At 42.7% G+C, this 12,580-nt stretch overlaps 2 protein-coding genes across 2 annotated transcripts in view; both read right to left on the bottom strand.

Moving 5' to 3' along the window:
• Window positions 1–847: 847 nt before the first annotated feature.
• Window positions 848–2,282, bottom strand: LOC144828363 (uncharacterized). Its single transcript, XM_078686478.1, has one exon. The coding sequence runs from the start codon at window positions 2,280–2,282 to the stop codon at window positions 1,260–1,262; it is 1,023 nt and encodes a 340-aa protein (XP_078542604.1). The 3' UTR covers window positions 848–1,259.
• LOC144828362 (uncharacterized) overlaps window positions 848–12,580 on the bottom strand; it is a 310,790-nt gene continuing 299,057 nt past the window's right edge. The window contains exon 3 of the mRNA XM_078686477.1: window positions 848–3,280. Within this exon, the coding sequence (XP_078542603.1) occupies window positions 3,105–3,280 (176 nt within the window). The 3' untranslated portion in view covers window positions 848–3,104. The remainder of the gene's footprint in view (window positions 3,281–12,580) is intronic.

Genomic DNA, 12,580 nt, shown 5'->3' with positions numbered 1-12,580 from the left:
TTAGACCTACTATCAGTGTGAATTACAAATATTAAAAAGGAAGGTTTGGGCTTTGCCACAGGTTGAAATGGCATAGTTGAGTTAGCAGTTTTAAAGGTGCTCTGCCAGCCTGCAATGGCATGTGTGGGAGATGTTACATCTTGTCACACTTGTGGTAGCACAATAAGTGTTTCAGTCCATGAGGAACACATAACGTGTAGACCCCGGGTACATCGGGTGTCAAACATTATGGACCAATGTATTAGTAAACTTATGCCAATTGGAGATAAACCAATTAAACACGTACTTTTAAGGGTCAGAGTACATGCGTAAAGGCCTGAAATGCAGGGTCCACAGGCATTACAGAGTCATTACACAGCACTAACTCAAGCAACAGCAGGACAAAAAGTATACAGGGAGCCTGCAAACAGAGTCTCTCTCACGCGTATCTACATAATTAAGCATTGCTTTTATTCTTTTACTACAAACAACAGAACAGTATAGCATTTCACCTACTTATGAAATAAAAATAAGTCTTAAAAACAACAATGATAATAACTAGCGTATATTATATGTTATGGATCTTCATACGCCATGATGTTTTCTCATGAGAATTAGTCACATGTCAGTCACATTGCATTGAGGCTATAACATGGAATTTTGTCACAGTAAGTTTGAATCTTGTTTTGCTCCAAATAACGCGTTACTGCACATTTATTTTCACAGGTGTGTGTCTACATGTGTGCATATGAATTCATGCTAAAAGTAGGTATTTTTAAAAAGGACAAAGTTGTCATGGCGAGGGAATCTTAGAAAGGGAGTGAATGGGGTATTACAGACTTTAAAAAAAGCTCTTGCTCAGACACCATGGTGATGATGATCTTTACCGTTATAGTTTCGACAATTACGCACACAATTATATTTACCAGTCACGTACCCCTGTGCAGGGTAAGACGACAATGTTTATAATATGAAGAGATTGTCAAATTATAGAATACATAAGGTGAAAGAGAGGACTCTTATTGTATTTTGAATTTGTTTTCTGAATTCGCTTTTGTATCCATTTTATCTCCCAAACGCTGATATATTTCAAGTCTCCTTGCTTTACTAGTATTCCACATTCTAGGCTATGAGTTTTCTACAATGAACAGATTCTCTGATTATTTTTCAATATCTGCATTCTTGTGAAGCTTTTCCAATGTTTGCCACAATTAATTCTCAATAATGTGGTTATCTGAGAGAAGCTACTTCTGGATTCAGAACAATGAAAAGGTTTCTCATCAGTATTGATTCTCTGAAAGTGATTTCTTATCAGTAAAGCTTTCTCCACATTCTGTGCATGGATATGGTTTTGCACCAGTGTGGGTTATTTGACGTCTTAAGACAGCTTTCTTCTTAGTGAAGCCTCTCCCACATTTAGTACACCAATGTTGTTTCTTGCCAGAATGGATTAGCTGATGCTTCAACAGCATACCCTTCTTAGTAAAGCGTTTCCCGCATTCTGTACACTGATAGGGTTTTTCACCAGTGTGGATTCTCTGATGATTCAACAGCGTACCCTTCACAGTAAAGCTTTTCCAGCATTCTGTACACTGATAGGGTTTCTCACCAGTATGGATTCTCTGATGGTTCAACAGCGTTCGTGTGTCACTAAAGCTTTTCCCACATTCTGTACACTGATAGGGTTTCTCACCAGTGTGGATTCTCTGATGCCTCAACAAATAGCTTTTCACAGTAAAGCTTTTCCAGCATTCTGTGCAATTATAGGGTTTCTCACCAGTGTGCATTCTCTGATGCCTCAACAGTGTACCCTTCAGAGTAAACGTTTTCCTGCATTCTGTGCAATGATAGGGTTTCTCACCAGTATGGATTCGTTGATGGCTCAACAGCGTCCCCTTCTCAGTAAAGCTTTTATCGCATTCTGTACAGGGATAGGGTTTCTCACCAGTGTGGATTCTCTGATGATTCAACAGCGTACTCTTCTTAGTGAAGCTTTTCGCACATTCTATACACTGATAGCGTTTCTCACCAGTATGGATTCTCTGATGGCTCAACAAATTGCTTTTCATAGTAAAGCTTTTCCCGCATTCTGTACACTGATAGGGTTTCTCACCAGTGTGGATTCTATGATGTTTCAACAAATAGTTTTTCACAGTAAAGCTTTTCTCGCATTCTATACACTGATAGGGTTTCTCACCAGTGTGGATTCTCTGATGATCGACCAAACTGTATATCTTAATGAAGCTTTTCCCACATTCCGTACACTGATATGGTTTATCGGCGGAAAGGCTTGTCTGATGCATCCTCAGTGTGCTGTTCTCACTGAAGCATTTCTTACATTCTGTACAGTGATAGGGTTTCTAACCAGTATGGTTACTCTGATGAAGGTATTGTATGGTAATCAAAGTGAAGATTTTCTCACATTCAGTACACTGCTAGGGTTCCTCACCAGTTTACATTATCTTATGCTTCACCAGCGTGCCTTTTTCAATGAACCTTTTTGCACTTTCTGTACAGTCGCATGGTTTTTAACCAGTATGGACTGCCAGTATGAACTATATGGCAACAGTGATTTCTTCTCAGTGAAGTGTTTCTCACATTCATTACAATGATAGGGGTTCTCACCAGCACAGATTAACTGTCGCTTCAACAGTGTGCCATTGTCAGTGTAGCTAATCCCACATTCTGTACAATTATAGCGCTTATCACCTGGATGGACTCTCTGCTCTCTCAACAGCTTTTTTGGTTCAGTGGAGCTTTTTCCACATTCCGAACACTGGTATGACCTATGCTCAGATTGAACTGTTTGATGCCTGTGAAGCGAAGAACCCTCAATGTAGGTTTATCCACATTCCATAGACAGCTAGCTTTTCTCCCCTGTAAGCATTCTATGATATTTCAACAGAAATGTTCTGGGGGCCACACTTTTCTCACTCTTTGCACTGGTATGGCCTATTCTCAGGATATTCTGAATAACTGCTCTAATTTCGCATTAGAATTACAATTCTGGGAGTCCTGAGTAAACCAAAGGTTTTTCACACTCGGTATACTCAAAGAGATGATCTCTGGTATGCATTATTCTAAACTGTCCTTAAAGATGAGCTCTGCATGAGCTTTTTCACACACTAGGTCTGTGTTTCTCCCGTTAACTTATATATCGTAGGGTGAGTATCCAGGTCCAACCTCCAGCTGAGGGTTTTCTCAGACTCTACACACCGATACGGTTGATCATCTGTTGGATGCTGCTGAGAGCTTCTCTGGTGCCGGGGTGCTGCAGGTTTCTTCTTCAGGTTCTTTGATTCTGTGAATGAGAAACAAATCTCAGTGAGGGTGGGAATGAAATCAAAGGGACTATAAAAGACAGAGAAACTGGATGAGGAAGGAGTGGTTTTGAAAGGGAGAAGGATGGAGGAGAAAAGCACTAGCACTGGTACTCCCAAGATTGACCAGTAACTTCTAGGAGAGTGTATATATATATATATATATATATATATATATCCAAACACACAGAGTCGCCTCATAGATGGAGTCCACACGGGTGAAATTTTCTGCATGAATTTAATGAAGGCTATACACAAAGGGACTGCTCCGCTGGCAGCACAAAGTCTCTTTTAGTCCAACGCCGACGCGTTTCGGGCTCCTGCCCTTCGTCACAGGCTGACTAACAAACATGCACTAACGCCTCACATTCGCACCTGAATAAATTAGTACCGGCCCCAGTGGGCGTGCCTGCTCCCGCAGGCTTCTGGTACATGTAGTGCAATGTACAGTGTTCCTCATGTGAGGTGGTGTTAGTTAAGTTATTGTAAAAAATAAAGCCCCAGTGGGTTGCTCGCCACACGATTCAGATCCCAATGTGCTAGTAAGCTTGTGGAGGCTGCTTACTAGCACATTGGGATCTGAATCGTGTGGCGAGCAACCCACTGGGGCTTTATTTTTTACAATAACTTAACTAACGCCACCTCACATGAGGAACACTGTACATTGCACTACATGTACCAGAAGCCTGCGGGAGCAGGCACGCCCACTGGGGCCGGTACTAATTTATTCAGGTGCGAATGTGAGGCGTTAGTGCATGTTTGTTAGTCAGCCTGTGACGAAGGGCAGGAGCCCGAAACGCGTCGGCGTTGGACTAAAAGAGACTTTGTGCTGCCAGCGGAGCAGTCCCTTGTGTATAGCCTTCATTAAATTCATGCAGAAAATTTCACCCGTGTGGACTCCATCTATGAGGCGACTCTGTGTGTTTGGATATATATATATTCACTGAAAAAACCATAGGTTATAGACCATATATAGTTAGGAATTAGCATTTAGAAAACCTTATTTTACTCACACAAAACCATTGAAATTCCATATATAGTTAGTTGCACTAACTATATATCGCGCAACCGCAATCCACTGCTGATGATGTCACATATTACATCATTCATGACATGGTCAGTGACATCACTGATGACATCACTGATGACATCTCAAATGACATCACTGATGACATCATGACACACCAATACCAGTTACTACATACGCACTCACTGATTCCTACGTCTACACACACATTCACTCATTCACCCATACAATCACTCATACATACAGTCACTTATTATTACAACACTATCATATGCACTCATACACCTATGCAGACAGTCACACACTGCCACTCATCCATGGAGTTACTCACACACCAAGTCAGTCCTGTAAAGAATCAATCACACTTCCATTTCTTCATCTATACAGTTAAACACAGAACACCATACTTCAGTGACATCACTGATGACATCTCAAATGACATCACTGATGACATCATGAAACACCAATACCAGTTACTACATACACACTCACTGATTCGTACGTCTACACACACATTCATTCATTCACCCATACAATTACTCATACATACAGTCACTTATTATTAGAACACTATCATATGCACTCATACACCTAGTCAGTCCTGTGAAGAATCAATCACACTTCGATTTCCTCATCTATAGTTAAACACAGAACACCATACTTTTCACACATATACTAACACATACTTACTCTCTTATACAATCACTGATACAAGTACACATTGATATGCACAGAGTCACACACCTCCCAGCCAGCCACACACACACTCAGTCTTCCATACATCCAGTCATTCTTCAATATGTAAAACGTATTTAAACTTTACAAAAACACACAGACACTAGATGATGTCATCAGTGATGTCATTTGAGATGTCATCAGTGATGTCATCAGTGATGTCACTGACCATGTCATGAATGATGTAATATGTGACATCATCAGCAGTGGATTGCGGTTGCGCGATATATAGTTAGTGCAACTAACTATATATGGAATTTCAATGGTTTTGTGTGAGTAAAATAAGGTTTTCTAAATGCTAATTCCTAACTATATATGGTCTATAACCTATGGTTTTTTCAGTGAATTTTCAAGGTTTTGTAAATGCTAATTCCTAACTATATATGGTCTATAACCTATGGTTTTTTCAGTGAATTTCATAGGTTTTTTAATAGCAAATCTTTATAAAAATAATACATTTTAAATCTAATTTTATATTTTATAATTTTTTTATTTTTTTTTAATATTATTTTTAGTGCGCTCCCGGGGCGCGGACAGGTGAACGCACGGGTAAGCGCAATCTGGCGGCGCGCCCCGGGGCGCGTACTAATACGCGTCCCGGAAGCGCTATTGCCGAGAACGAAAACAACATCGTGACGTTTCGCGTAGCCGCCACGCCTTGCGTCATAAGACACGTATCGCGTAGCCGCGAGATGCGTCTTATGACGCACCGCGTAAGCGCACCCGGAAGCGCATACGATCGCGCAACGTAAGCGCCCCGATGCGCTTACGATACACGCCCGGGGCGCGCCCCGGGGCGCGTAGCGTAAGCGCGTCAAACCATGTGACTTTAAAATAACACTTTTCATTGGTTCATTACTTTTTTTTTTTCAAATTGTGTGAAACCCACCCATTTCTCTCACTATTGCTTTGTACTTGGAGAGAGCAAGAGCTGTTGTGTCTACTCTATCTCCTACTTTTCTGATCTCCAGCAATGGCTGCAAGAGAGTCATCCAGCAGTGATTCAGAGGGATTTTTAGATGAGGACCCTCCTCAGCAAAAGAAAAAAACTCATTTCATCTGGAAATTTTACGACATCCCAGAAGGACAGAAAAAAGTCAACGCTCCCAAAGTAACATGCAAAATATGTGGGAGTAGTTTATCCAGAGGCAATCCTCTGAAAAAATATAGTTTTGGCAATGCCAATTTGATCCGGCATGTCAAAAGAAGACACCCTAACAACTTTGCCAGGGAGAGTGTCAGAGAGCTGGCACGGAATGTACCAACAGATGGCGGCAGCACCTCCACTGGTGGAGCAACACCTTCGGGACCACCCCGTGGAAGAATGATCCCTAACATTCAGCCGGTGTTTGCGGGCATCAAATTTTTGTGCGCAGAGTGTGACGAACTACTCTGCTATGGGGAGCAGAGTGTTGAACTGATTGCCCTAAAGAAACAGCAACACCGCTGCTCTTCCAGTCCCTAAATTTTCAATTTTTTTTGCTCCTGTTGAGCAGTTTTGGAATCCTTGTTTTTGTTTTTCCCTTGAAAAAAATCCAAAAAAAATATAAAATTGTTTTAAAAAGTCTAAAAAAATATAAAACAAAAAAAACAAAAAAAAAATATATAAAACAACAAAATGAAAAAAAAAGTTCTTTTCAGAACTACCTCCAATTTTTAAAAAGAAGCTTTATTTTTTTAAAAGTCTGTCATTTTTAATCTCCATGGTACGCTCCCCCGTACGCTCCCCGGTGCGCGTACCGGGCGCTCACCCCCGCGAAAATCGATTTTTTTTTAATTTTTTTTTTTCACCCGCGGGAGCCTTTTATGGCCCCCACATGAAACCTAGGGGGTCAGGGGGTGTGTACCCTGCTCCCTCTTGCTCATTTCCCCCTTTGATTTTTGCCACCTCTTGTGTCTCAATCCTACCGAGACACAAGATGGCGGCCGCTGCGGACTGTTTCGAATGTTTATAGACACCCGAGAACCAATCAGCTTGCCGTGCGCAGATCGCGTGGCGCGCCTGGAGCGCTCCCCTGTACGCGTACCTGGGAGCGCTCCAGGCGCGGCTCTAGATATATATCTTTTTTTGAACGTTAATTTCTCAAAATCCACTGGAGCACATATATTGAGACCTACAAAAGGCACATCGGGCTACCAGTCCCTACAATTTTGCCAAGTTTCGTGGAAATCCATTCAGCCGTTCGGGCTAAAAGTGCGACAGACCGCCCTATGGAAAACTCAATGTTAAAAACACGTTTTGGGACCCCCCTTTTTTCTCGGCCCCCCCTTCACGAACCCCCCCCAAATTTCCAGGGGCTGCTCCGAAACAAAATGTTCCATTTTCCAGAAAATTTCAGCCAATTCCGTCCACAAACGCCAAAGTTATTAGACATAGAATTTTCAAAAATCCCATAGGGAAAAAATCCTAACTATATATACCTACTGGCGACCGCCAGTAGGTAATATATATATATATATATATATATATATATATATATACATACATACATACCTCGGAGTCTGTTTATTATTTCCATTCACATGTGACCAGATTTAATGCACCAGTGCACTAACACTCACGCTCGTGACCAAGAGATAGTTTATCTCGAAACGCGTCGAGTGGAGCTACAATAAAAAAGCTCGTAAATCTGCATAAAGTTGGCCTGGACATTCCATTCTTTTATCGACGTTGTGATTCAAGTTTGAAAGACTCCGGGATTCGCTATCCCGTCTGGGCCCTCCATTACAAGCGGCAGGGGTTCAGAGCGACGCAAAGTTTTGGATACATACATACGGATACATATATATATATATATATATATATATATATATATATATATATATATATATATATATATATATATATATATATATACACACACACACTCGCTCCACTGACTCAGACTCTAAATACCAGATCCCTGGAAGCACCAGAATCCCCGCTGTGTCCTTGGGTCCCTGGAAGCACCACTGGAACCACCCTAGAATCGTATTGGCTTTGTGATGTAAACTTTCATAATGCACGTAATATTGGATTCCTTCTCTGAGCAAATCAGCGGTATTTGAAATCTAAGGAGCTGTTTCATAACATTGCAGACCTACAATGTCCTAACACAAGGTAGTTATTTTTTATTTTTTTATTACTTTTCTCAACTATACAACAAACATCTTATGCAGCGTCATTATTGCTCAGTTATTTACGTGTCCACAGTCCCGAATGTGAGGTTCCTCAGGGCTTTGCATTAATGTCTCAACAGTATTCCTGCATCAACGGTATACAGGTCAGCGACCATTAATCCACCCTCTAAGCTCTGTAGCCAAAGCACACAGCGGCCTTTCCCAGCCAACTCCTGAGGTAATCCCGTTTCATGATATCTGAGCATTATATCAATAAAAAAAAAAACAATCTTCCCTCACCCCCAACCCCACCCCTCCCGCTTCCACTGGTGTGTTTCAATAACTAAGTACTGTACTGTCCAAAGCAACCATACCCCCCAGCAGCCCATGCCAGAGACAGAAAATAGTTGCCATAGCATTTCCTAATCTCCAATCACTCCACTACAGGGTTGCGCTCCATATGTGCACCAACGGGTTCTCCACTGTCCTGACCTTTCAGGGGAACTTCTCCTGTTCATTTAGGGTGGAATATGTATCCGACTATTTCTGGAGCCTGTAACAACTAGGACTTCCCATTCCCTTACAGCCTCCAGTGCCTTATCAATATTGGCTCGTTGGGCTTGTTGGAATTGGACCGTACTTTTGCTGAGTGCCCACTTAACTAGCTCTACCTTCCACCTTGCAATACTAGGTCCTCCCTTAGACTTCCAGTGCGCTGTGATTTCTCGCTTCGCCAGGAGCAAATTTACTAGTCACTTTCGCTTTGTTAGTATGTGGAAACCAATGCAACAGGCAAGTACCCCTATCAGGTTCAACCCGCCGCTCCGTGGCCTCACAGAGCAGTTCCACTACCTCCTACCTCCTCTCAGTACATATCTAATTGTGGACAGTCCCACATCATATGGAGAAATTCTGCTCCCTCTAAGCAACAACGTGGGAAGGGCAGGATCTGTTCGAAAGTACTTATTTATCTTCGCAGGGGTAAGATAAGCTCTGTGCAGTATAAAAAAGTAAATCAGTACTTTTCCATGCTATAAAGCAAGTGCGTTATCTCCCATAAAGCAGCGATGTGAGGGTGTGTCATGCCATTTCAAAAATCCATAGAGATTTTGCAGTAGAATCTATCTCTTCATGTACTTATTGACTCTAACTGGGTAAGGAATCACAAATCAACCAACAGAGAATAGACAACTGATCTCTGGAGGAATATATCCTATCTTAAGTAACCCACTACTAGTAAAAGACACATCAAATAATCATAAGTCACGCACGAATACAAGGGAGTACAAAGCCAAGAATTATTTGGCTTGACCAAGTCCCTTTAGAATTTTAGAGAAAAAAGTCACTTTAGCTAGGGATAACAGGGGTTAGAAAGATTTTTTTTTACGATGTCTCTGAACAAGAATCCAGCTGTTAGTGATGATAACCACAATGGCATAGAGGACCAGGTTGAGGAGCTCAACTTCACCCCTACCCTCCACTTATGTTTCAAGTAAGTAAGGTCCCTATAAAAAATTGAGAATATAACAATGGAGTCCCATCCCAACAAACAAACGCTCCAGGAGCTGTTGACTGGGTATGCCAAGGACCATCCCTCTAAGAATGGTGAAGACTTCCCAGATGTGGAAGAAGATAGAGGTGATGCAGAGACCATCCAACCCCCACCCACTTCATAGGGAGAGAAGGGCCCCAGTGGCCATGAATACAAGAATAACCCTCCCATTACCTAGAGTCCACACAGGTGGACCAGGTGCTACATAGGTCATCGAGGACAACCTCAAGGAGGAGGACTACCTGTTAGCTAGGTTGACCAAAAGATTGGATCTCAGATCAGACTCCTGGCTCTAGAGAGACAGAGAGCAAAGATGGGCCTGCACCCATCAATGGTGGCAGCAATTTACTTAATAAGGATAAAGAACAATCTCATGATCCTAAAACCCTCAAAGGGATTGTCCCTAAATATGAACAGAGTGATGATATCACAAAATGGTTCATAGCCTTTGAGAGGGCCTGTGAAATGAGAAAAGTTAAGAAGTTATACTGGGGGGCACTCCTTTGGGAACGGTTCTCTGGTAACTACAGAGACTGACTCCTGACCCTTTCAGGAGCAGACGCTGGGTCTTATGACCTAATGAAGAGAATTCAGATTGAGGCCTTTGGGCTCACAACTGAGGAATACTGAATTAGATTCAGGGGGGCTCACAAAACCAATCCTGGATTTACTTTGTTGACTACTCAGTTAAGACACTAGATGGTTGGTTAAATGGACACAATGTGTAAGATTTCAATGGACTTTACAATTTGTTTATGTAAGAACATATTTTAGGTAATCGCACTAATGAAAAGTTATATCAGTATTTGGTAGAACTAGCTCTAATTTCTCCCCAAGAATTGGGAAAGAAGGCAGACCAATGGGTCACTAAAACAACCACTGGGGGTGACCAAAAGAAATGTGTTACAAAACCTACCCCGGTGAAAGGTGGTGAGAATCGCTAAAATAAAAAAACTGAATCTTCGGATGGGCCCCAAAAACCTACACAGAGGGGAGGGTCCCAAAACTCTTCTCAATCCAATAATAGGTATAGGGAAAAGAACTTTGATAATGCAGAGGCATGGTATAACAACGGTAAGCAGTTGGGACACTTAACTGGAGATGCTACTTGTCCTAACAAGAATCCCCCTGGTCCTCCTACAGCTACTCCTGGTGTAGCCAGTCTCCAGATGGGATCAGCAGTGTGCCAAGAGCAAATCGGTTTGCACACTGAAGCAGTTCTAGTCAGAGAAGGGGAAGTTAAGTTTGCCACTTTAGCTGTGTGGCCACCCAACTTAAAGACATATTTGCAATACCCTTGGATTAATGGGACTAGAATAGAAGCCCTAAGGGATACAGGTGCCAGTTTCACTGTGGTGAGAGATACACTGGTTTCCCCAGAGCAATACTTGATTGGGAGAACTTACCCATTCATCAATGCTGACAGTGTTACCATTAACCATGCAATGGCTACGGTGACAGACTGGTGGGGGGGCGGTTACTGGCCTGAAACAGGTAATGGTCTCTCCAAAGCTTCCAGCTGCATGTCTGCTTGGTAATGACCTGGAAACCTCAGCATGGGCAGAGGTAGAAATAAAAGCCCATGCAGCAATGCTGGACATTCCTGAGATTGTGTGTGTGAAAATAAGAGCACAGAGCCAAAAGCAGGGTGAAAAAGAAGAGTTGGAGCCTGAAAGTAAAGCCCAACCTTCCAATAGAAAAGGTAAGAAGATTGGGAAATCCGCTTCTGTACAGCAAGAGGATCAGGACCCCTCTCCTCAGGGAGAGGACTTGGACACCCAAGAGGGAACTGAGCCCATGGAGCTTGACCCTTACCAGGTTCAACTAATAGGCCCAGGGGGACCCTCTAGGGAAGAGCTGTCACTGGCACAGCAGGACTGTCCAACTCTTGAAATCCTGACGTAGCAAGCTGCTGCACAGGAAAATGGAGATGTCGGTGGTACACACACAGTTTATTGGGAGGGTGGGACTACTGTACACTGAGGCCAAATACCCCAACCCTGGATCCATTAGGAGAGTGATGAATCTTTATTGTTTAAGTTCATTAAAACCATAACACTAGGAGAATGGTAGTGCCTCAGAAGTACAGGGAGTTCCTACCAACTCTAGCTCGTGACATCACCTAGCTGGACAGCAGGGCCAAATCAAAACATGGGAAAGGCTAGTTAGCCACTTTTACTGGCCCCAGATGTCTCAGAAAGTAAAGGAGTGTGTTAGCTCCTGTGTCACCTGTCAAGCCAGTGGCAAAACAGGTGAATACCCAAAGGTCTCCTTGATTCCACTACCTGTGGTTGGGGTTCCCTTTGAAAGGGTAGGTGTGGACATAGTGGGTCCACTTGAACCTCCCACAGCATCAGGAAACAAGTTTATACTAGTGGTAGTGGATCATGCCACTCGGTATCCTGAGGCAATTCCCCTTAGGACTACTACAGCTCCTGTAGTAGCCAAGACCCTCATTGGTGTCTTCACCAGGGTAGGGTTTCCTAAGGAGGTGGTTTCAGGCAGAGGTTCCAACTTCATGTCTGCTTACCTAAAGCACGTGTGGAAAGTGTGTGGAGTGCAGTACAAGTTTAATACACCCCATTGCCCACAAACCAATGGACTGGTTGAGAGGTTCAACAAGATATTGAAAGGAATGAATATGGGGCTCCCTGAAAAAATTAAAAGGAGATGGGATGTCCTCTTACCATGCTTACTTTTCACCTACAGAGAGGTGCCTCAGAAGGAAGTAGGGATTTCCCCCTTTGAACTTCTGTTTGGCCATCCTGTTAGGGGACCACTCTGTCTTGTAAAAGAGGGTTTGGAGAAACCTCTCTAAGAACCAAAACAACAGATTGTGGACTAATATGCTAGGCCTAAGGTCCAGAA

The sequence above is a fragment of the Lissotriton helveticus genome, chromosome 4_1 (genome assembly GCF_964261635.1).
Source record: "Lissotriton helveticus chromosome 4_1, aLisHel1.1, whole genome shotgun sequence".
NCBI classification, from domain to species: Eukaryota; Metazoa; Chordata; class Amphibia; order Caudata; family Salamandridae; genus Lissotriton; species Lissotriton helveticus.
Note: the sequence above shows the minus strand (reverse complement) of the source record. Positions and strands in the feature narration are given on the sequence as shown.

Bases quoted from the DNA above. Each gene is read 5' to 3' on its own strand.
- LOC144828363 (XM_078686478.1), bottom strand. From the start codon at position 2,282: ATGCATCAGACAAGCCTTTCCGCCGATAAACCATATCAGTGTACGGAA.